This window comes from Coturnix japonica, chromosome 1, assembly GCF_001577835.2.
Source record: "Coturnix japonica isolate 7356 chromosome 1, Coturnix japonica 2.1, whole genome shotgun sequence".
Classification (NCBI taxonomy): Eukaryota; Metazoa; Chordata; class Aves; order Galliformes; family Phasianidae; genus Coturnix; species Coturnix japonica.
Genome location: NC_029516.1, coordinates 130,308,240 through 130,329,560, shown reverse-complemented (window position 1 = coordinate 130,329,560; position 21,321 = coordinate 130,308,240). Strand labels below are relative to the sequence as shown.

The window sequence follows — 21,321 nt, the reverse complement described above, 5'->3', positions numbered from 1 at the left end:
CTGTGATAAAAATAATACCTTCTGTCCCATTGCAGGAAAGCTCTGGGATCTCCATCTCACTGAAGATGACCCTTCACAAAGCACAAGCAGTTTGGCCACATCTGCTGCCCAAGAAAGCAATGATGAAGATGACATAGCAAAAAATCTGCTTCTGCTTCTGCACTGACCTCATCCATGACACCACACTGCCAATACCCTCCCTTTCATCCGAGCTTACACTGCTCCCTGCTCCTCCAGTTCTCTGAACTGATCAAACAGCCACCCCAGCCCCTCCTCCCCAGCAACATGCTATTCCACATGTGTGTGTGGATGGAGATCCATGCAACTGTAAGTCATAGTCTTACACTGCTTTCAGTATTTTGTGACAACACAAGTTTTATTCCTGTTGGTTATTCAAAACATCATTCGCCATTGTCTGTTCACCTCAGTGGACATCCCATTAATACAGTTAATTAAGAACATACCAATGGGCAGTTAATAATAAGCACATGAAGCACATCACAGTGCGTGTCCAAGTTACTGCTGTGTGGAGCACAGACATTTTAATCTGAGAAATCCAAGAGCTTTTCTCCCACTATCCATAAGGACATACAAAAGAATTTAAGGCATATGTGACCTGCTTTCAAGTAACAGCAAGGCTAGAAGGGTCACGCAGACAGTTTGGCTTCAATTACTATTTCTTGGCAACACCTTTTTTCCCCCCACCCCTCCACGTTATAAAATTGAAATACAGTATAAAAATACATCTTTTTTTTAGAGTGTCTAATAGTGCCAAGTGCAATTTCAATGTTTTAATGCTATGGTGTCAAGCTTGAGGTACATTTTAAGAGTGCAAATTCTGCAGGAGTTTCCTCAGGATGCCATCTTCTGTACAAGAGATTAATCGTTTCGTCTCACTTCCCAAGAGGCTGTATGTTAAGTCAGAACAGCTTTTCTTAGTCTCTCACATGAGGTATATTACCCAGTGATGTCAGCAATACCCTGATTCCTGTTATTGCAGGGACACTTAATGGGCTACCATGATTTACAAATGCTCTCAAATGCACCTTCTACATCCGAGAGACAGCTTCAGATTCTTTTCCATATGAGTCTGGATCCTGTTTTATTTGTTTCTTCTTTTCTTCCTCATCAAGCTGGGCTTCAACCTCATTTGGATCAGTGTACGTATAAAAATACGCCATGACAGCAAAAATAATGCAAACTGCAAACAGCAAAGCAGCAAAGAGAACATACTCTGCCCACTGGAAGAGAAAAAAAAAGAAGTATAATTTAGCCATCAGCAGCTATTTTTCCAAAGAATTACACCATTTTACTGTTGGCAAGGAATGAGGTCAGTTCCAAATGTGGAACTCAGCACACACAAGTGCTGCATGTTTTGGAGGACTAAATATTAGGTATGTTTCCATGGACCACAGTGGAGAGTGAGACTAGTAACTCTACTTTCAAAGCGCTCTCTCTCTCTCTCTCTCCATCTGAAACCCCTCAAACAGCTGCATTTCATGCAGTCTCTGATTACTTCAGCTGAAACCAGGACTGACAGACATGTTTCAAAGACAGGCTCTTCCCTCTCTTACCCCTTTTTGATCCACTAGGGAGCGCCATAAGTAGTCTAAAGAAGATTTGTCCAAATGTTCTTCATCAGAAGAAACATCAGCCAGGACTCCCCTCATGTAAGAGCCTCTTTCTAATAGTGTAATACAAAGACACGCTGATTGCATGTGCACTTACCTGCTCACTGAGTTTGGACGCTCCAGCCACGATAAGGACAATGATGTTACCTACAGCCACTGTTAGCAGCCATCCTGCCTGCAGCACTGACTTCATATTAGACGGCGCCTGTAGAAGGAAAGCACTTAACTTTTAGTCACACTGCCAACACTTCCTGATGTTTACAGCATTTTTCACATTATAACACTGGTTCTCCATGGGGGAGGAGGAATTATTTACCTGTTTCAGGTTTCAGACTCAACAGATTTCAAGAAAGCTTTGAGAAACAAGAGTTTTCTAATTGCTGGTGAAGCACTTTTTACTCTGTGTGTGCTAAGTAGCCAAATGTAAAACATGCCTGCTATCTCACTTTGTACACACTAAGTGAAGAAAAGGAGCGCTTCACAACCAACCAAGCTGCAACATACGTTCTCATAACTGCATAAGATACTAAGAATTAAGGGAAGAAACACAGAGCTAGCAATACAAATTGAAGTTCAAAGACAAAGGAATTTAAAGTGTACAAATTGCTGTCAAAGAATGCAAGGGCAAAAAAATAATTAAACGGGTGCAACTTTGATTTAGAAGTGTCAGCGGTGGCTCAGTTTATAGTTAAGGGGTCTCCAGTTTGGTTTTACAGTCATGTATGAGGTGATTTGAAAACTGGTGAGCAAATCTTCAAGTGATACTTGAAGTTAGCTCTGTGGAAAACAGAATGCTAGTGAAACAAGTCCATTTTGCACCTGCCCATAGTCCTGCTAGGGGGCTCTAGAGAATACTGTTCAAACAAAGCAGTAACATGGAATCACCTTTTAAGAACAAGAAGCCTCAGGAGATCTCCATTTGTACAGGTTAGGAGCTTAAGAGTCCTGAGCTAACACATGAATGATCTGAAGAGCAAAGCCTACCTGTGAGTAGGAAAACTCCAGCCCAGTGACAGAGAAGACTACTTCTGCACATGTAAGTATGAAATACTGAGGGATCTGCCAAGCCATATGGACTGTATTGGGTTGGATATCTTCAATGTATCTCAATTGAGTCACGTCTTGAGAACACTAACAGTAAAAAAAAAAAGATGCATTAGGAACAGCCGTAAAGATTCTGTACACCAGAGGAATTCTAAACAGTGCTGTGTCATCTATATAATCATACATAAAGTCCTGTGAGAGTAAAATGTGTTGTGTACAAAGCACCACACAGCATGCAAAGAAATGCAATTATTTCACAGCAGAATTCATGCAAATGCTTTGTGTCAAGCAGGGCTAAGGATTTAAAGCCACTAGTGATTGATATGGACTTTTTTGTAGTATGTCATTACCATACTCAGCATTATCTTTGCTAGTGTTTCTGTTCAGACAGTTTAACGTAAGAATTATATGTTTAAGTAAGAGCAAGAGAAATAATTGTTCAAGTGTTTTTCAGTTAAAGAACATTAAAATGAAAAACTGTTGTCCATTCAGCAGCAACTCACCGCGTTGATTATGATCGTATAAGCACCACCATATCCAAACGCCTCTGAAGTCGTTGTGCAATTAGTTGAACCTGCAGTAACTACTATTTCATTTGTTCTGAAGAAAGAAAAAAAAACAACTCAGCCCATATGTACGAACAATTTTGTGTAAATTAAAACATCTTATGTCTTTTTCCCAGGGTCAAGTATGTCTATTTCTTTAAGTGGTTAGATTAAGGTAAGGGATGCGCTTACCTTCCCCCTGCAAAAGGACTGTAATCACTGATACTTGTCTCCTCCAGTATTCCAAAAGCCGTGCCACCCATAGTGATGTTGACTGTCTGAGGCAGATTATTTACAAACCTTTAACATATAAGAACGATTAACACAGTGGTTAGTATTTCAAGGAATGCAAGTTTTACTTCATGTTTTGGCAGTATGAGTATTAAGCCTTTAACTTTTGAAAATGAACACTTCTGAAAGAACTGTAAATCCCCAAAGACATGGCTCATGCAAGAAGCAAGACAAACCTACATAATCCTATTGCTTTCATTGGGAAATGAAGAAAGCGAGTACTTACTTCTGACAGTAACAAACACATCTACAAATGGAAGATATAGGGAAAAAACAACCCATATAATTGGTAGAACATTTCTTAGCTACAATTCAAAAGAAGGTAGACACGTTGTCTACAACAAAAAAAATCTAGGCAGTGTGAAACCTGCTTCCAAGATTTAGGTAAGATATACACCAAATAGATACATAAGATAGCTCAGATAAATTTTGTTCTGGAAATTACTATACTCCCTGAACCTCTAACTGAGGCATCCAGCAAGCAGACATCTCCTACAGTATAGAAAATGGCATTAAACAAATAGAATCCCCAGAAGAGGGAGACTGAAGAAGTAGTCATGCCACCGAAAAGCTGAGCAACAAAATCAATTTTACCTGATTAGAGTCTTTCCTTCTTCTGGTTTTGATGTGAAATTATCAGAGTGCTGGTGGAAGAGACCATTAGTCAAGACGCTTCACTGGCACCAGTGAACAGTTTAAACACACACTATTACATACAACTGAGAACTCACAGACGTTTCAGAGCAAGATTCCAGACCTTATATTTAGGTTCCTGCTAAGAAACATCTACTCAAAAATTCTTTAAGACCACACATGTAAATTCAGCAAAACAGTAACTTCCAAGTTAGGTTGGTCAGATATTGGTGTATTTTCTGTTGTTCTGTTTGCTTTAGGGAGTCCCACACTCCACATAGACAGTTGCTATGGCACTAATGTACTTCTTAGGATTTAGGGAGACTTACCAAGCTAGAAACAATGCCTGCTGCTGTGTTCTTAATGGTGACAGTATGCGTGTTGCTGCTTGCTGAGTCGATACTTTGACTTCTATTCTCACTCCCAAAGTTTACGATTACAGATTTTAACTGGGAAGTCTCAAACATCCTGTAGTCGGTCTACAAAGAAGACAAACAGCTGTGAATTCCCACATGATAGCATCTGTCTCTACCTCGGAGGAAACACCAAATCTGAGGGGATCAAAATTGTACAGGGATCTTACATCAAAAGTAACAGAGCTAACCATCAAAACTGTGCTGTAAAAGACCCTGAAAGGGTTCTTCAGCAGCAAAATCTGGAGCTCAAGTGAGATAGCCACAGAAACATATTCCAGTTTATATAAGTGATCACTTACAGTAAGCGCAGTGACTTTCTAGGCCTGGATGGATTTTTAGTATTATTCTTATTAGAAGGAACAGCAGTCCCTACTGTTAAGAAATGGCATCTCTTGAGCAAGAAACACTGTATGTTTTTAGTAACAAATCATTCCTTAACATAAGAAAATGCCTAAAATGAATAGATGGGGTTAAAAAAATAAATAAATAAACCATAGAAAATACTCGATTTTCAACCATTAGTTAAGAACCTCTTTGACTTGCTCCATTCAAATTTGATTTTCTGTTCCCCATCTCCCCTTACTTACTGACTCCATAGGAAGAACAGTCACGTTCTGAAGATCGGGCAGAAATGTAACTTCTGCATTGCTACTACCTAGATTTATTATTTTGACTTGGGCCTGTCCAGATGCAGGGAAAACTGGAAGAGTTTTCTGTAGGGGAAAAAAAAGAAGCAAATCAGTGCTCTATCCTAAGCCACTTGAAGAATGTAACGTAATAACTACACTGTTATTCATCTCATGTTGAAAATTAGCACCTGCCCGATGATTTGTGGCTGCCATCCATTAGAATGCAATTTTAATCATGTTTTAGTTACTAGCCTCAAAGCTTTCCGACTGCTCCCTCAGAAAGGATGTTTTTCCTTCACAGTGCTTCTATGTTCCTCTTCTTGCAAGGTGCTGCTACTATTGACACCACAGTTCAGGGGACAGGCATTTTCCCCCTATCCTAGGAAAGCATGGGTTTCTGAATTTCTTTATGCATGTTCTGACTTCTTTTCCCAGCCTTCATGCTGCTCAGAAACACACATAAGCACCAAAGAAAATGACCAACTTATGGAGACTCCACTTTCCACCTGATCTAACAGTTCGTAGCTTCTGCTCTTGCAGAGCCTCACTTATTTCAATTCTTCCTCGGCCCTCCTGTACTTCAGTCTTTTTATTAAGTACAATCACACAACTAAAACAGACCTAAATCTTCCTTTCTGCAGGGTGCAGATCTCCTCATTCCACACAAATGTTATTTAAGAGGTGAGCAGCTCATCTTGATAGTGCACTAAGAAAGGTGGACGCTTTGGGATGGCAATTCAGACCTTGGGATACCTTCCAGAAGTATCACTGACTCCCCAGCTACAAGGAAAACCCACATCTTTTACTTGTATTAAACATGACTTCTCCCTTTGAAGCAGGAAAATCAAGATGTGCTGAGTCCTGCCTTAAATAGGTGTCATAAAATCATCTTTGCTCATTGTGCAATGATGCTTCCCAGGCTGTGGCGAATCACACTTCACCTCCAGTTTAGATGTTGGAAGAGATCAGGGGTACAAAGCATCTCCCTGTTAGGGAAAATCTCTGTTTTTTAGCTTCTAATCTCAGTTTAAAGACCTGAGGCTGCCTTTAATGCATGATTTATCATAACAGCAAATGAGATGTTTTGCAGGACGATGATTAGCACTCTAATATTACTACCTATGTCTAATATTACTACCAATGAAATCAGTGGATTGCAAGATACTTTTGTATTTTCACTCCCTCTACTTCTGCACACATACATATTCCTGATTTACAAGTGTTTTACACACAGTGTTTGACTTGTTTTCACCTTAAGGAGACTGTTCTGCATTAACAAAGTATTGGAATTCAGTACATGCACCTGGCTGAACTTACATCTATTTGCACTTGCAAAAGGGCAGCAGCGACGAAAGCCAGGCCAGCAAGGAACATGCCAACAGTGATCTTCCTCAAGGGCCTAATGCAGCAACAGAACATATCTATAAGTTAAGACAAATATTTGATTCAAAGCTTCAATCGTTAGTTTTCTTTTCTGCAGTGGGAAATTAATAGGGCTACAGGTAGCAGACTATCACCATCACAGGGCAATAAGCTGAGGAGCTGGTTGCTGGAAGCTTGAGCCACTCCTGTAACAGATCCACCCAAGCTCAAGGTAAGCCAGGTCCAGAAGCATCACTAGTGCTGACAGAAGTCTAGAAACCAGTAGCTTTCCTGTATCTTGTTCGGTTTGGTGAGCCTTTTCCATTCCTCCTGCTTGCAAATGCTGGCCAGTTCATTGCCAATATTAAAAGTAACACGCAGTACCCTCTAAAACTGGCTCACTGAACACTTCTGTGTGAAAACACCTCCCTGGGACTGGAAGGAAAATACATCTGGTCTCAGGTAGTTTTAAGCCCAGAAGATATCAGATGCAAAAGGTTGTGTTGTGTTTCTACTTACGATACTTGGTGAGGGTGGAGAGTGTTAGACATGGGGAAGTGGAAGACATTAATGGTAAATAACATCTTTTCTGTAGTCAAAGCACTTTGACCTCACCTTGAAGAGAAACCACACTATCACTTTCCTATTAAATTCTGCTCCTGTGGTCTGCGGTGCCTGTTTACCTCTCAGAGTTCTTTTATTATGTTTTAATTATTAACCCCATTTTTAATACTATATCGTTTTTCTCTTGGCTGAAAGCCTGCTTTTCTTTAGGGCAAGAAGAGCATCTTAAAGAAGCCACTAAAATGAACCTCTGCTGAACTCAGGTAAAAACATCAACTTACGTAAAATTGATCTTGCATTTCTGGATTAAAGGATAAATCACAGCATCTACAACTGGGACCATTATTATAATCAGGATCGGATTGACAGTCTGTTAAAGATGAACATAAAGAGAAAAAGAAGTAAGTATTTTTCAAAGCCCCTTTTTACAAATATATCATGTATATCATGGGGAAGTGCTTAGGATTGTCAATTAGGAGATTATTATACCTGCATTTGGTCTGGCTGAATCTGAATAGCTCCCTAGTGGGGGGGAAAAAAATAACACAGATGTTAGTATTATGATAACAAATGAAACAGGTCTGAAAGGTAAACTTGTAGGGGGAAATAAAAACAAGTAACCTACAAAGTCCCCATCCATTGTTGTGGCTTGCAGTGTCCATCTCGATCCCTTGACGGAAGAAGAGAGAGTTAAATCCCATGGTTAATAAGTCTCCCAAATTTCCTCTTGAATTGTTTTCCTAAGTAAAGTGTTCAGAAAAGTGGACAGTACAGTAAAAGCAAAGACAGCTTGCTACAAGAACATGAACATTTGAACAAAGTGATCTTCACGGTCCATCACAGGATACTGTGTGAGCGCTGATTCAGAGTAACCTCTGTGCATCATAACTGGGCTGAACTATCTGTGGAGTACTTCCCGCCCTTACACAAAGATCTTTTTAGGTACAATGCCTCCAGAACGCAGAGCAACGGGGCACATTTAGAACTGCAAAGGAAAGCATTTCCATTTTACCTGCTGGTCAAAAAGTGCCCAGAACATGGGGAGTGGGATGTAAAGGAAAAGCACCTTCAACACCATCTTGGTCTGAGCAATCAGTCGTTTCTGTAGATAAGGAGAAATACAAATGTATATATCTCAGTGAAAAACCCAACACTTGCACTGCAATTTGCAGTGCAGCAGCAGGTGGAGACACGAGACCTCTCGTGCAGTGTTTACCCATATCCTGAACTTTGGATGTTGCCAGAACTACTCCTAATTTCTGTTAAGAACACCCGACCAGGGTGGGGTGCCAGTTAAAGGGAGCACTGACAGCAGGAATGTCTGTGCTTCTTGGCATACCCCCACAGCAACAGATTTAGCTCTAAGCTGTGCTGTTTTCCTGGTAGGTTTTAGCAGTGCTGCTTAGGAGGCACTTAAATGACAAGGAAGTGTGGAATGCATTTCATGCGCGAGAATTACATATAGGCAAAAGTAAAATAAGGGGGAGGGGCTAAGGTTTGTGCTGACACCAACAGAAGTGCAGGGTGTGTAGGGTGCAGGGAGCAAAGGACACAGCCAGGGGGCTATGGGACATAAGCCAGTAACTTATATGTGATCAAGAGGTGCAAAAGCTGTTAACCCAGCTCCCAGGGCAATGGATCGGAGCAGACAGCACACAGACTGGGGCCAGGGGATGCTGAGGTACAGCAGTGCTCACACAGTACTTACATCATACTTCTCACTTGCCCAGTCTAGCCAGTGCTCTCTTTTGGGATACTCTTTGCTGCGATGCCGGAACCTGTTTTTAATGGCAAACTGGAGAGAACCCGTTAGAATTTTGTTAAATAACGTTAAAATACTTTTAACTGTAAAACAGCTTCTATTATTACAAGTGACACTCCTGCTTCTAGCACTTTAGAGGGTGCCGGGGTGACCCCTGTTACCTGCTGCAAGCACTGGAAGGAATAGTGCATTTAAGACTTCATACTGCCTATCCAGTCAAATTTGTACCTGGGATCAGGTAAACTAAGCAGAGCTGCTCTGAGCAGCTCTAAAGTGGATTGCTATTAGGAACTGGGAGACCTGCATACTTAAGACCAACTTACATATAGCATGAGAATGTCAGATGCACGGCTCCTCAGAACTGAATGGCTGTAAGAGCACACTCCACAATAAGAAACTGCAACTTGTAGAAATTCACTGGTACTTAACATGCACAAAATATAGTCCTGAAGGACTCCACAAACTTTCTGAGTGCAATAACATGCAAAGGCAAGCTGGGCAGGGCCATAGGGGCAGTAGTCTATGAAACAACCAGAGGCACATACAGAGATTTGGTTTGTGAAGTGTTCATAGGACAAGCAACGGTCTGGGCTGTAACAGCCTCACAGGTCTGCATGGAGAATGGGGAAGCCCATGAATGAGAGAAGTGCCTTGATCTCAAAGTTGAGACACTGCCAAGTTTGGAATATGCAGAGCTAGGAAGGCAAATTTAGCTCCCTTTCTCACAGGCTCTCACTGATATATAATGTCCCAGTCTCCCTAGCACAGGGTAGACCAATATTCTCTGTGTTGTAAACAATACACTCTTTCAATAGCCAATAATTCTTTATGGGAAGTTATACTACTGCCTCTTGACTCAGGTCAGAGCATACTTGCCTGTCTCCCTATAAAGCTGTATAAAAGTACGTGAATGAGCAAAAGGATAATTCCCAGAAGATGGGATATATTAACACATTGTTAACATCTTGCTTTGTTTTCTGTGTGTATCAATTGAGATATGAATAAAGACAAGTAAAAAGGCAGACTACATTTGGAGGTGTAAGTAAGAAGTCTTCAGGAAAGAAAAGAGTTTTCCTCATCCAATATAAGAATTCTGCACTATGTACTGAGCAGCTTTAAAGGTTCCTGTCAGACTTTTTGAGAATACAAGCACTACTTACTCCAATGCATTTGAAGACTCGGACCATTATATTGCCTTGAGGTTGAACTTTTTTGTACATCCCACTTCCAGCTATGAACACAACTGCAGTAAGCAAACAGAAAGGAATCTGTGGTTAATTGGAAACAGTGGCAAAGAATCTAGTGTGAAAAACATAATTAAGTAGCTGCATCAAGTTGGGAGTAAACTCTGTAAGGAGTAACAAACTTGACTATTGCCATATTATTGTACAGCAAAACAAATCAAATTAATAAATATTGATAAATATTACTATTATATATTACTATATAAAGACACAGGACTAAACCCTGATACTCTTGGGGTTAGTGGCCATTCTTGGTAGTATATGAGTTACGGTCAAAGCAACCGCCACTCTGGATCTGCTCTTTGGCCTTGCTGCACTTCAATAGGGACTCAAGAGCCCAGGACACTGCATGTCACATCACTCAGGGACACGTGAGGCGTCACCTGCGCCACAGCATTTGTCAGCATTCTCTCAGCTCCCACACGCAGACACGTTTCCCAGCCTCACCCTCCCACGTGTTGGCAAGGTGCGGGCTAACACGAGCAGCTGCTGTCACCCTGGGTTGGGTGCACTGATAAGACAGTGACAGCAGAGCTGGTGTCCCACCTGGGTGCCATGTCCAGGAGAAACACTGCAGCATACACCAGCCAAACCAGTGGGAAAAAACAAAATCAGATAATAAAATGCAACTTCTAAAATCTGCTGATGTGAGCATCAATTTCTTGGTCTTTGTATGGCAGCTGAAAGGCTCAAGGAGCAATCTGCAGTGCAGCTAGTAAAAATACACCATTTTGATAAACGCTGGCATACCAGTGTTGTATTTCACTAGTAAAAGGGCAATTACTCCACACAGTTCACTGCCTGGACTATGAACAATACCTGAAAATTGCATTTTCTGAATCCTTATCCTACATTTAGAAGACCTTTTATTTAGATAACCTAGCATACCAAGCAATTTAGACAGGATATTACATGACTATTCTATATCATAACATAGAATCATAGAATGGCCTTGGTTGAGAAGGACCACAATGCTCATCTAATTTCAACCCCCTGCTATGTGCAGGGTCACCAACCACCAGACCAAGCTGCCCGGAGCCACATCCAGCCTGGCCTTGAATGTCTCCAGGGATGGGGCATCCACAGCCTCCTTGGGCAACCTGTTCCAGTGTGTCACCACCCTCTGTGTGAAAAACTTCCTCCGAATATCCAACCTAAACCTCCCATTTCTCAGTTTAAAACCATTCCCCCTTGTCCTGTCACAGTCTACCCTCGTTAACAGCCGTTCAGATTAATTGTGCCTCAGCTCCACCAGTCTCTCCTTTTTAAGAGGGAATCTTTGGGTCATTCTGCCCTCCCTCCTAAAAAGTTTCACAAGTCACATATTGCAGAAATAATCAGGTATTTCTAGAAATTCATACTTGCAGATTTCAATTACTTTCTCGTGATTCAGAAATCATTATCACCTAAGCACAGCAAGAAAGCAAGATGGAAACAATCCAACTTACCTAATGAAACAGCCATGAGGGCGGCAGGAACTCCAAATGCCAGCGGGTAGCACTGCTGTTTGCTGTGAATGCCACATTCTTGAGCTGAAATATAAAGTAACGTTAGATACAAATCCCAGAGATTGCTGCCAATGTTTCACATAGAGTTTCTATTCCTTGCATTCATTGTTGACTCAAGGGAAAAGAAGTCTCTGCTGATAATTGACAAGGTGAATGATCACTATGCAGTTCAACTTATGTTACTGAGAAGGGGAATAATGCATCACAGAAATCTTAGAACGGTAGAGGTTGGAAGGGACCTCTAGTCCCACTCTCTGCTCAATAAGGGCCACCCAGGGCAGTTTGCCCAGTGCCACGTTCAGGTGACTATTGGAGGTCTCCAAAGAAGGGAGACTCACTCTGGTACAGTCTCTGGGCAATCTGTGCTGGTACATTTTCATAAGGGAAAAAAAAAACCAGCTTGCAGCTAATTAATATTTTGATTATTTTTTTTTAAATAATTTTTTATTTAAGCAATTACAGAAGGTCATGGTACAGCTTTCTTCAATCAAATTAGTTAGTTTTTTCCAAGGTAGTTTTCACCCTGCATCATCATGGAAGCAAACTACGTGTTGCAGCACCTGCATGTCTCCTTCTGTTTTGGGAAAGAGTAGAATTTGCATAAAGCAGACCCCTAAAACGCTTCCATATGGTCTGTTCCAGTCAGCTGCCATGAAGGAACTGAAGGGCTAGAATTGCAGCCCAGTGCACTAGGATTATTCCAGAGATTGCATCGTATTCTCTCACTCCTGAGCAAAAGCGGTCTTCCTCAAACTCACTCCATCACATCCCTGCACCAGCTGTATAAGCTTGCTATAAGCAGAAGAGAAACCAACCTTGTACCGTATAAAAACATGATTTACCACACGGATCAGCATGTTTGCACATTCATAAATGCTTCTACACTTTGTGTGGGCACACTTCAGAAAGAATCTCCTTCAGTTCCAGAGCAGAGCACTCCCACTTTCCCTTTTCACCAAACAACACAACTTTGAGTGACTGTTTTAAAGGCGTTGGAAGAAGTGCAGTATTTGTACCTCTATGGAATTAAAATAGACTTTAGCCTCTGAATTTGTGGTGGCTTGAGCATATCTCTTCAGGATCAGAAGCACTAGATCTAAAAGCAACCCAGACTGGAAACCCTCTTTAGTAGTACTTCATCCTTGACAAGTCGGATGACACACAAGAAAACCTGAAGACTGAATTTCCTGTTAATTTTAGCCTGTATGACTCGCATTCCAACACTCATCCTTTATTGCCATTTAAGTACCTCATGAACAAATGTGTGGACTTACCTCTGAGAATTGGGGTGATTACAGTGGATATGAGACTTCCAGCATTAATGGACAAATAAAAGATAGAGAAGAATCTACTTCTTTGTTTTTCCTACAGTAAGAACAAAAAGGATTTTCAAAAATGGTTTTAGAAAGGGCCAGCCAGAGCCACTTTATTTAGCTTAGATTGAACCAACTTAGTTTGCACAGTTCAAGACAAATTGATATCTACCTTCTTCACTCACAAAGCACTACACCAAGGCACTTTTCTAAGTATGTACTCCATTGTATTACAGTAGTAGCCAAGCATTGGTAAAGATACACGTATGACTGAAAATCTGAAAGATACCTGGTGGTCTTCAAACTGGTCCCCACCAAATGCAGAGATACAGGGCTTGATACCTCCCGTTCCAAGTGCAATGAGAATCAAGCCAGTCATAGACAGGGCACTGGGATAAAGTAGAAAAAGAAAAAAGAAATCATTCTGCTATCTTAGTTGTATATAAAATGTTGACTGCAAGACAGTCAAAATGCAAGTAGTGTCATTTTAAGTCTTAAGCTGTCCACCCACCAGCCTGGAGAACATGCATGTACGGGTCAACTCACATGTGCACTGCGATGTTATCAGGATTGCCATCTCTGTTGTGATCTGTCATGTCATTTATGGAGCTTACAGCCATGACTGCCTGCCCAATTGTATAGACAATGGACAGGGACACAATGGTCCTGTTATAAAGAGAAGAGATAAACTTTTACATCGACAACTAAAAGTTTATACATACACATAGTTGATGCAGACTTTTGCTTAATCATATAACGTTATTTAACTAAGCAAGGCGCTATGACAAATAGGTTCTCTAAGCATCACGATGTCATGGGAAATATTTAAATCTTCAGTGGTTGCTGTTTAATCACCAGCTCAAGAAAATTCCATGTTGTATTTCACATACAGTGAAGTACAAATTGACTACTCTACTAAGATATGCAACTTATGCTAATTTTAATATTGCTTAAATGTTCTCTATGTTCTTTTATTTCTTTTTCCTCCATGCAGCTTAAATATATTTTAAATACATATTTTTAAAGCTCCCCTAGAGATACTGTTCTGAAGGCAATATTACAAAATCACCATGTCTCCCATGCCTTTAACGTCCATTCTTCTTCCTTGTACGGAAGAACAGGCTCCATTCACACTTTGATGGAAATTAAGTACTTGGCTCTTGTTCATCTTCCAGAAACAGCAGCCCCAGAGGGAAAGCAGCCCACAGTAATAAAGGGCAAAGCTCAGGGATCTAGGACAACCCAGATCTGTTTGATGAAAGCCCCACAGCAAGCTTGGAGCTTCCTGATGAAAGAGCAGTAGAGGAAGCACTCATCTGGTGATCAGGTTCTTCTTTAAAGCATGCCATCTAAACTAATGGATACACGTGTTCTACCTGCAAGGCATCAAACTGTTTGCAAAGAGACGTCACTGATCAGACCAACTACAAAGAGCACACCTGGCAGTGATTACAGAGCTGGTCTCCCAGGGCCATCAGCCTGGCAGAAGACCACAAACTGCAGACAACCAGCTCCAAGGACAGCTCCATCTCTAATCTCTGGGAGACCTTTGACAGCATTCCTCGCTCATAGCCCTCAATAAAACTCTTTATTGGGCTTTTTCTGGCAAAGTAAACACTATTAGAATCATGACATTTATAAAGAAGAGCAAGATCAGGCTGTTAAAAGTAATTTGGCTATACTATAAAGCATTTAAAGCACTTCATTCAGCATTACTTCTCTGAACAACTGCATGCAAGCATAAATAGTTCATAATTTAAGAATGTTGCAGTTCAGTAGGACCTCCCACTGACTCAAGGCAATACTGAAATCACAAAATGTTTTAGAATATATTCTAAAGGTCTCAATACCAGGTGACGTATTATTTCACCATTTCAATGGCTACTTGCAGGTGCTGAGCTTAACACACGAGCAGATCAGTAATTTTGGTAATCCCTGGTGCAGTTTCAGATATGATAGGGGGGGTGGAAATGCCAAGATCCTAAAGTATATTGGTTTGGGTTTATTGTTTGTTTGCTTTTTGAGAGAAGAATAAGCACTTACTTAAACTTTCCCAGCCAAGAGTCTGCAATCAGCGCTCCCAAGATGGGCGTCAAGTAGCACAGAGCAACGAACGTGTGGTAGATGGCTGTAGAAAAGTTGTCATCCCACCGCAGGAAGTACTTGAAATACAATACGAGCACAGCTGTAGGGAGGACAAAATAGGTTACAAAGCAGAGTAGCAGCAGAGACAAGTGGACGCAGGATTTGGGTTGTACCTCTCATGCCATAGTAGGAGAAGCGCTCACAGAACTCATTCACCACAATGAAGGCGATGCTCAGGGGGTAACCAAAGCAGCTCGGCTGGAAACAAAAGACAGCAGGGGCTCAGAGCTATGCAGCACAGACTACCACAGTGTGCCGTGCACTACTGCTTGAGCGATCTCCATCCAGCCGCTGTCAGAGCAGGTGGGTGCTCAGGGTGAGGAGGCTGTGTGGGCAGAGGTGGGAGGATGCCATTCGCCTGAATCAAGAGTCAATACCCACTTTCTCCTCCTGGTTCTCAGCTCTCACACTTCCCATCTTCTCTTCACATGACGTCTTTAGCAAGGCTTTATTTGATTTCCAGCTATTGCACTTCGCACATCTGAAATCTTACACAATGGCAGTAATTTTGACTGGTAATCAAAGAAGCAAAAAGCCAACATTCTTGGAAAAGAAACCCCATGCCCCAGCAGCACAAGGAAATGTGAAGCCTGGCTCTACAGATAAATACTGCCAGTTGGGACAATCATTTAATTAACCATTTCCTTCAAACAAATCTCAGGTATGCTCCTTATCCTTACAGGTTCTCTGCTTTGCAAAGAATCCTTTATTTCTTGCCAATAAAACTGACTTAACTCCTAGGCTAAAACTGCACAGCACCATCTGCCAGATTTCCTGATCCTTCCACTGTTGTGATGGGCATCTCCTTGGCTGCTTCAACACAACTTATTACACAATTCTGTCCCATTGTGACAGAGAAGAAAGCCATCCCTCAGTTGCAAATTCACTCTAACCACTGGAACTGGACATTAAATTTCTGACCACATGCTTTTCTTAGTGGGTGAGCATATGGTCTGATCTTTGGGTGAACCATTATCTGTATAAGGAAATTAAAGCCATTTTTACCTGTAGATTAATTTCAAATAAACTTTATTGCATCTGGATATTATCAGAAAGACAGCTAGGAATAATAGGATAATATACTTTTACAAGGGCTTGAGAGCCATCTGAATATAGCACCCGTGAGCCATATAAAGCTGATATTTAAATGTTTCTGGCTTTGGTGCTTAAGAATAAACAAGTGTGTCTATGCGAGCTGTCTGCAAAGGAATGAAAAAGCAGTGCATATCTGAAGGGTTGATAATAAATAGTTGAGGGGTGTAAGACATTTCACAGGTGAAACTGATGAAATTTAAGCAGCATGGAAGGAAAGGAACCTGATATGGGGAAATCCTGCCTGGAGTGGGTAAATCAGAGAGATCACATCACCAGTAAACTCTGGACAAAGCCTTAATGAGCAGCACAGCATGTGACAAAACCAGTGTGCTGCAATAAGCTTTTTGTAAATAATGAAAGAGAAATTGAAGTAGAAGTGGTGAGAGCGTCACTGGCTTTAGAATTACTCAGCCTTGAGGATGACCAAGCAGCCCCAACTGCTGTCTCCTTGGCTATTGCTGTGCATGTTTTATCTGTGGTTTGGCAAACAATTTTCATTCAAAGAATCTGACTTCAGCCAAGGTGAGCACTGAGTGCGACTCATTCAGCTTTAGAGCAACAGAAACCAGAAGCCTAAACAGATCTATTGCTCTTGATTTCTCACGTCCTCCACAGACTGGAAGAGGGGTCTCTATATATGAAGACCATCCACATTTATCTCAAATTCCATTGGCACAGCTGCACAGAGAAGCTGTGGATTCACCATCCCTGGAAGCATTCACAACCTGGTTGGATGGGAGCCTGGGCAGCCTGAGCTGGTGAGTGGAAGCTTTGCCCACAGCAGAGGGGTTAGAACTGAGTGGGCTTTAAGGTATCAATCAACCCAAACCACTCTATGATTCTATGATGATCAGATAGGAGTGCTGGTCTCTCTCAGCTGAACATATAAGCTGCTCCAGATGACCACCCCCAACCCGGGCACCACTTTCAGCAGCCTGGAGGTCACACAGAAGAGAGAGCACAAGCCAGGGAATGATCATGAAGCATGCAAACATTTGTGCAGCCACACAGCAAGCCAGGGAGGAGAAGCCTTGTTTGAGAGCACAGGAGGAACAAGCTGTAAGGAAAAGATTAGAAGTAGAGCATGAACATTGCTCCAGAGTCATGAGGAACTATCATGAAAGGTTTGTCTCAGCATCTATTATCTGTGCCTTCATGCATTACACATGCACGCATTTACTGACACAACTGTTGTGATCCCTATGTCCAGAAAGGACTCAATCCACAACAGAATAGATAAGAACCCAGAAGCTGCATCTTATTTATAACACCCCATAACATTCCCCTGCCCTGGGGATCCCAGGTTGAGGACTGGCACCACCCAACTGCACACCCTTGGCTAGCTACTGAGGAAGCTGTGGGAAAGTCTGCAGAGTAAAGCCTTGAAAGATAAGAAACTCAAGGCTGCAGACAGATGTAGGACTGCCAAGAGGTGCTGTTAACAATTCAAAGACTCACAAGGAAGAAAGCCATGAGGAGAGCCAGCAGGTGCTGACAGCTCAGTGACAGTGAGGATGAGCTCTGGGGACCCTCCCCTCCCAGCTGGTATCTTTGTGGCCAAAGGCTCTTCAGCCCTCTTATCAGGTGAGCATGCCAATGCCTGGCTGGGCTGTAGGAAGCTGCCAGGCTATCTGCTGTTTGTGTTGGCCAGTAACTCATTACTTTACATATGAAGTATGTTTATCTTATGTTTACAGGGTGTTGCTTTTTTTTTGCTGTTTTGATTTGGGGTTGTTTTCTTCTTGCACAGCTAAGTTTATCCAAAGTAACCCAAAGAGCAAGCACAGCAACTCGCTATAGCATAAGAGAGCAATACTTACCACTGAGCGGCCCTTACTCTTACTTTTCGCAGCTGTGGGGGAGAAGGAAGAAAACAACACGTGTTAAAGCAAACTGAGTCAGACTTCTTTAAAGCCAAAGGGAAACATGGGAAAAGCTCACCTTCAAATCGAGTATTGTTCATTAACCACACATAGACTTAAGATAAGTGAATTTTCAGTCAGAGGGACTCACAGTGCAAAAAGACTATCAAAAAGCTCCATTTCCTCTTGTTTTTCAGACTAAAATGTATCTAAAGCTTAAAATCACATAACCTGCCAGGGAAACGTGGAGAAGGAGTGATGAGGTAAAGTGCTGCCTTCACTGTGGCGAGCACTCCCACAACTGCACAGCACACACAGTTCACCTCTGGAGATACACCCCACTTCAGCTCACTCACAGGGCTGTCACCTCCAGGACAAGCTGAGGGTGAGGAGAACAGCTGAAGCGCCCTGCTGAGTCCTGCCCATCACTCAGACATAACAAGTGCTGAGCACACAGCCCAACTGGTGATGCACATGGCCACACATGTGTGTGTGATCTGGAGGCTGATCTGGAGGGTCCTGTGAGCACTGTCCATCAGGGTACGCTTGGCTGAACTTGCACTACACCAGAGGGAAACCAGCACCCACAAAGTGGATGTCAGCATTTCCCAGAGCACCACATGAACAAGTTCATTATCATTAAGATAAGGCCAAGAACAAGATGTGAACTTTGAAATCCCTGCCTGCAAAATAAGTGAGCCCATAATAGTTCCCTATAAGAAAAAATATGTTTGCTAACAGTTTAGTCCATAGTTCAAAACAGATGAGAACAGCTGACGGCAACACTATGGTGTTGGGCATGATACTTTAATAAAGCCTTTTTGGAAAGCTTAAAAAAATAAGATCAATTACTCAATTCTTTCCTTCTCTGGATAGCTGCCTTTATGGGAAGAACAGAATATATTAAGAAGGCAATGTGAGAATGTATTTCCTAAAACTCAGGTCACATCCAGAAAGCGCTAATGCACCAACTTAAGGACACGTGCAAATACCAGATCATTAAGGGTACTGGCAACATCCCCCACACAACTTGTGTGAGCAGATACATGGAAGGTAGATAAGCACTAGTGATAGTCTTCCTAACTCCATAGTTATTTCTGCTTTCTGGCATTTCCCAAACACATACACCACAAAACTCAGGGAACACCAGCCTGAGCAGCCTGCTCCAATCCACTACCTCAGCCTTGGGTGAAAACTAAATCATCATTACAGTAATAACCATGGAACTGGCAGGTGGCTGCTTTGTTGTTTTAGTGGCTTTTTTTCACCTTGCTAGAGGGTGAAATCACCATTCCCCAGAGAATTGTATGACTTCATTTTTGGACACCTGTGTGTCAACTACTTTGACTTTATTCCCTCCATTCAGCACGGACACTCTGTAATATCTACATACACACATACAAACCCACAATTCTATAAAGAATACAACATTATATATAGAAATATGATGTGGTACATAAGCAGTGTTATTCAGGTAGCCAACATATCAACATAAGAACCTAAACTTCCCAAGCAGCCTCAGGTACAGACCTCCAAACAAACAGAACACTTGGCACCCTGCACTAATTTCAGTGACAGATCTGGACGTCAGAGCACTCCCTCTTCAGGGCAAACCTCAGTAACTCATTCTCTCCCCACAAAAAGCAAGCCCTAGAACTACTCTTTTTCACTCCAAGCAGCCACATGCTGTATTTCCTTGAGATATTCCTGATATTCCTTTGACCTATTTTTTTACCAGCTCGAGATCTCCCAAGGGATGTTCCTGGTTCACAGCCAGCTGCTCTCATGTGGGTGAGTCTCTGCCTCCTCCTGGAGCAGCCTCACAAGGATGCTGCTGTCCCCAGGACAGGCGGCTGCAGACCCCCTTCCAAAAGGAGGCTGACACAACGAGCACTAAACAAACCCATAGCATAGTAAGCCTGATGCTACATGGGTACAGAGGGTTTCTCCCTTACAGGGGTGCCATCATCTTCCCCAACGAGACAGCAGGACCAGGTGCCTTGGGGCAAGCTCTGTCTGCTCATCACCAGTACAAGATGCAGCCAACCCATCTGAGCTGCACTGGTTGCATTGGGCACCCTGCATTAGATGCCCTGCATTGGTCCCGCTGGGCACTCCGTATTGGGTATCCCACATTATGGGACTTGTGTTGGACTTGCCAGCCATCCCCCATTGGTCTTGTTGAGCACCCTGTACTGGGAACCCCATATCGGTCTTATCTGGGCATCCCATGTTGAGCACCCGACATTAGTTTTGTCGGGCATCTCATGCTGTGAGCCCAGGCAGAGCTCCAGTCTAGAGGACCAGCCGCACCGACGGCTCCTCCCGGGCACCTCAAACCGCCGAACAACTCAACCTCTGTCAAACTCCCTCTGAAAACAGCTCTACCCCACAGCGGGATGAACACCGCGCTCCACCCGCCCATCCCCGCACCTACCCATGGGGCCGGCGCGCTGCTGGCGGCCGCGCGGGGACGGAGGGACCGAGGGACGGACAGAGAGCGGACAGCGGGAGGGAAGGAAGGAGCCGGGGGCGGCAGGGATTTAAGGCGGCTCTGCTGGGCCCCCGCCCCGGCCGGTCCCGGCGCCGCCCGCAGCCGCGCAGGTGCGGGAGGGGCGCGGGGAGGCTGCGGGAGGGTGTCCGCCCTCGGCCCGACGGGGTTCCGAGGTGGAGGCAGCTCTGTGCTCACTGCCGGGTTTGTCTGGACGAGGGTTTGGGGACTTGGTTTATTTACTGTGGGTTTTGTTGGTGGTGGTTTTGTTTTGTTGGGTTTTGGGGTGGATTAGGAAAGCTGCACAGAAACAGCAAAATATCAGTCGGTGGTGCCAAAAGAGAAATTCCTCCCGCAGGAAGCATAGAGCCCTTTGATGCTTGCTGCTGTTACGAGACAAGGCTTTATGCAATCGCTCTGCTGGCCTCCTGCAGCACGCACTTAATGATTACCTGGCTGCTGCTGGGCAGGTTGGTTTCTTCTCGGGTAATAACGAGGAGCACCCATAGCCCACGCTTAATTCAGGTACACAGAAGGCTTCCTTGATCCTGTTGGAGAGCTCAACATTAGTTGCTGATGTTGCTTTACATGGGGGGTAGTTTGCTTAGAGGAGCACTACCCCCTATTAGTTACTGTTGACTCTTAAAGTTTTGGACATAGGATCATTAGCATTAGAAGGGACCTTAAAAGGCCAACTAGTCCAATTCCCCTACAGAGAACAAGGACATGCACAGCTAGATCAGCTTGCCCGGGGCATTGCCCACCACACTCTGGACGTGATCCTGC

The 21,321-nt window shown here is 43.0% G+C and overlaps 1 protein-coding gene across 1 annotated transcript; it reads right to left on the bottom strand.

The window, feature by feature from the left end:
* Positions 1-340: 340 nt before the first annotated feature.
* Positions 341-20,592, bottom strand: SLC15A1 (solute carrier family 15 member 1). The gene is made up of 23 exons (XM_015851531.2): positions 20,482-20,592; positions 18,003-18,034; positions 15,201-15,285; positions 14,986-15,127; positions 13,489-13,608; positions 13,232-13,331; positions 12,904-12,994; positions 11,570-11,653; positions 10,038-10,120; positions 8,824-8,910; positions 8,128-8,217; positions 7,741-7,785; positions 7,605-7,637; positions 7,397-7,485; positions 6,507-6,588; positions 5,148-5,273; positions 4,474-4,623; positions 4,106-4,155; positions 3,413-3,520; positions 3,179-3,275; positions 2,616-2,762; positions 1,729-1,836; positions 341-1,241 (listed from the first exon to the last, which is right to left on the bottom strand). Exons 1-23 carry the CDS (start codon positions 20,483-20,485, stop codon positions 1,050-1,052), a joined length of 2,145 nt encoding a protein of 714 aa, XP_015707017.1. The 5' UTR covers positions 20,486-20,592; the 3' UTR covers positions 341-1,049.
* Between the last annotated feature and the right edge of the window lie 729 nt (positions 20,593-21,321).